The 2,101-nt window shown below is 28.9% G+C and overlaps 1 protein-coding gene across 1 annotated transcript in view; it reads right to left on the bottom strand.

The window, feature by feature from the left end:
• The window catches only part of LOC106784116 (homeobox protein 4-like), a 4,334-nt gene extending 2,766 nt beyond the window's left edge, over nucleotides 1-1,568 (bottom strand). The window contains exons 1-4 of the mRNA XM_014743268.1: nucleotides 1,357-1,568; nucleotides 676-810; nucleotides 395-582; nucleotides 1-306 (exon numbers count right to left, since the gene is read on the bottom strand). The exon at nucleotides 1-306 is cut by the window's left edge and continues 1,485 nt beyond it. Of these exons, the coding sequence (XP_014598754.1) occupies nucleotides 1-306; nucleotides 395-511 (423 nt within the window). The 5' untranslated portion in view covers nucleotides 512-582; nucleotides 676-810; nucleotides 1,357-1,568. The remainder of the gene's footprint in view (nucleotides 307-394; nucleotides 583-675; nucleotides 811-1,356) is intronic.
• Between the last annotated feature and the right edge of the window lie 533 nt (nucleotides 1,569-2,101).

Below are 2,101 nucleotides of genomic sequence, written 5' to 3'. Positions count from 1 at the left end.
CTCGATAATAGACTTAACAAAATTATTAGCAAATTCGTCTATACATTGCGGAACTTTGTGTTGCAACAATTGTTCATAACTAAGAATGGGTGCGGAAAAGGATTCAGAATCAGCTGGCGAAGGACTGTCTTGAAACTCTGGTGGCGGTTTAATAGCAACATCGACAACTTCCACCTCCAATTTACCATCTGCATCGTTCCAACCTGGCCCCTTCTTTAATGTATTAAAATTTTCTCCACACATACCATCTGAATAATCAAAGGAATCTTGTGATAAAGATTTGCTTTCTATATCGCTTTCTTGCATCTAAAAATAATTACGAATAAAAAAAGATATCCTTTAATTAAAGACATTGAATTTATTTAAAATTTAGTTAAATCATTGGAAATTATACCTCGATAGCAAGATGAGCACGCACAGAATCACTAGAAATGGAACCCCCTAGTCCACTGCTACCAAGATCACTTAAAGGTCCGGTAGCACTGAGTGAACATGACGGTGGGGAATCCATTTCAAAATCTATTTAAATATCTGTTATTAATTTTACAGTAGCCAAAATTTCTGGAAGTCCCAAGTAACCCCCTGGAACATAATTCAACATTTTATTTTTTATTTAAAATAAGATTACCATTATATTTGAAAAACACAGAACATTCCATAATCTATTTTTCTTACCTGAAAATAGCAACTGTAAACAATACACGAATATCTTATCATCTTCGTATCTGTATACCCAATTGTACTTATTATATGGTCCATTTTGATATAAGATCTAGAAGCCATAAAGCTTGCCAACTAGAGTATTTTAATCTAAAATAATACAATAAAATCATTTATTTGTAAACACGAATAGATCATTACATTTATGGCTTAATTATATTACTTAATATTCATCACTTTTTCTCTAGATTTATTTAATCCAATTGAAAATTAATTGATATAAGAATATTTAAAAAAAAAAAAGTATAAAAATCTCTAACGATTACTATAATTAATATATACGAAAGAATATAATACCAATATCAGGATCATTACATTACGCAATATCGTGTTAATAACAATGTTTAAACAGGACTTACAAATCCCAAATGGTATATGCTTTTGTGTTATAGAACATTAGTAAAAAATGTCAATTTTAATGATAATTAAATAGACGAATAAATAATATTGAAAAGACTTCGATACTTAAATGATTATAATTGATATAATAAAATATTATTCCTAATATTTGAAATATCTTGACGAAAAGACATGCCGTGTACTAGAATAAGTCTCACGTCCCGGCAGGGTTAATGTTTGCATCTGAGGTAGTAGATCACCTTTGACGTTTAAGCAGAAAATAATTCATTTACGTACTTATCTTTCCTTGTTTGCAGCCCATTCGGATTGATAACATTGCCGTTGTCCAAGCTGCATATTAAAATAACACTTATGATCGTCACACGATCTGCATTCGCAAGACAAATCAATATTTAAAAGACAACCGCGAGGACTACACATTTCATCTTACTCCATGTCAGTTCTGTTCCTAGATTCCTTCTGTCAACTGTACAATCCGAAGTAAGCGATTCCATTCGCGTACATTCGATGAATAAAGATGAATTTCTTAGAAACGGAGAAGAACTGATCTGTGTAGCGTATATTCTAAAATACTCTAATCATATAAAGAGACATTTTATTTAATATTGATAATATCATTGATAAATGATTAAAAAAGATAATAAGACTTGTGTGATCGTGAATGTATAGTTAAGTAAAAAACGATTTGAAAAGTTTCGATTTATGTGCAAATTTACAACATCCAATCAAATTTCTCCGTTAGTATTTTCTATTGATTTAATTGGTCGACTCGTTCATACACTTATATGAATTTTCGTTATTCGAGTATTTGGTTTTACTAATCTTTTTCTTTTTTTTGTTCTTACAATTAATGATTCATTTAATACGTTAGCTACTAAATTAGTTTCGTATAAATATTTATTTTCGTTTTATATTATGTATTATTAATTTTAAGAGAGGAAAATATACATATAAATATCTTCTTATTTGATTATATTTTTTTTTTTCCATTAAATTATATTTTTATTCAAAGTCTACATAG

This window comes from Polistes canadensis, unplaced genomic scaffold, assembly GCF_001313835.1.
Source record: "Polistes canadensis isolate GaletaPanama2010 unplaced genomic scaffold, ASM131383v1 scaffold_30, whole genome shotgun sequence".
Taxonomy (NCBI): domain Eukaryota; kingdom Metazoa; phylum Arthropoda; class Insecta; order Hymenoptera; family Vespidae; genus Polistes; species Polistes canadensis.
Note: the sequence above shows the minus strand (reverse complement) of the source record. Positions and strands in the feature narration are given on the sequence as shown.